General features: G+C 62.0%; 1 protein-coding gene across 1 annotated transcript; it reads left to right on the forward strand.

Moving 5' to 3' along the window:
• Positions 1-8: 8 nt before the first annotated feature.
• On the forward strand, positions 9-264 carry FAM195B (family with sequence similarity 195, member B; the record flags this gene model as incomplete). The annotated part of the gene is made up of 2 exons (XM_010133437.1): positions 9-105; positions 200-264. Coding segments are annotated over 2 exons (162 nt in total), but the record flags the coding sequence as incomplete, so codon positions are not given.
• Positions 265-295: the final 31 nt, after the last annotated feature.

The following is a 295-nucleotide window of genomic DNA, read 5'->3' on the forward strand; positions in this document are numbered from 1 at the left end:
CCTCAGCCTGGCAGTGTGTGGAGCGCGACCTCCGCAGCCAGATGGGCTCCGAGCGTGGCCTGGTCGAGGAGTACGTGGAGAAGATGCCGAACCCCAGCCTCAAAGGCGAGGGCTGGGGGGAGTATCCCCGGCAGCCTTACGGCTCTGGGGAGCTGCCATGCGGCCTCTGCTGCCAGAGTCTCTCTTGTCTTTCCTGTAGCATTTAAACCTGTTGACCTGGGCGATCTGAAGAGGAGGAACACACAGGATGCAAAGAAGTCCTAAGGCGGGTCCTCTCTGTGGAAACGGCGGGGGC

This window comes from Buceros rhinoceros, unplaced genomic scaffold (assembly GCF_000710305.1).
Source record: "Buceros rhinoceros silvestris isolate BGI_N320 unplaced genomic scaffold, ASM71030v1 scaffold24833, whole genome shotgun sequence".
NCBI classification, from domain to species: domain Eukaryota; kingdom Metazoa; phylum Chordata; class Aves; order Bucerotiformes; family Bucerotidae; genus Buceros; species Buceros rhinoceros.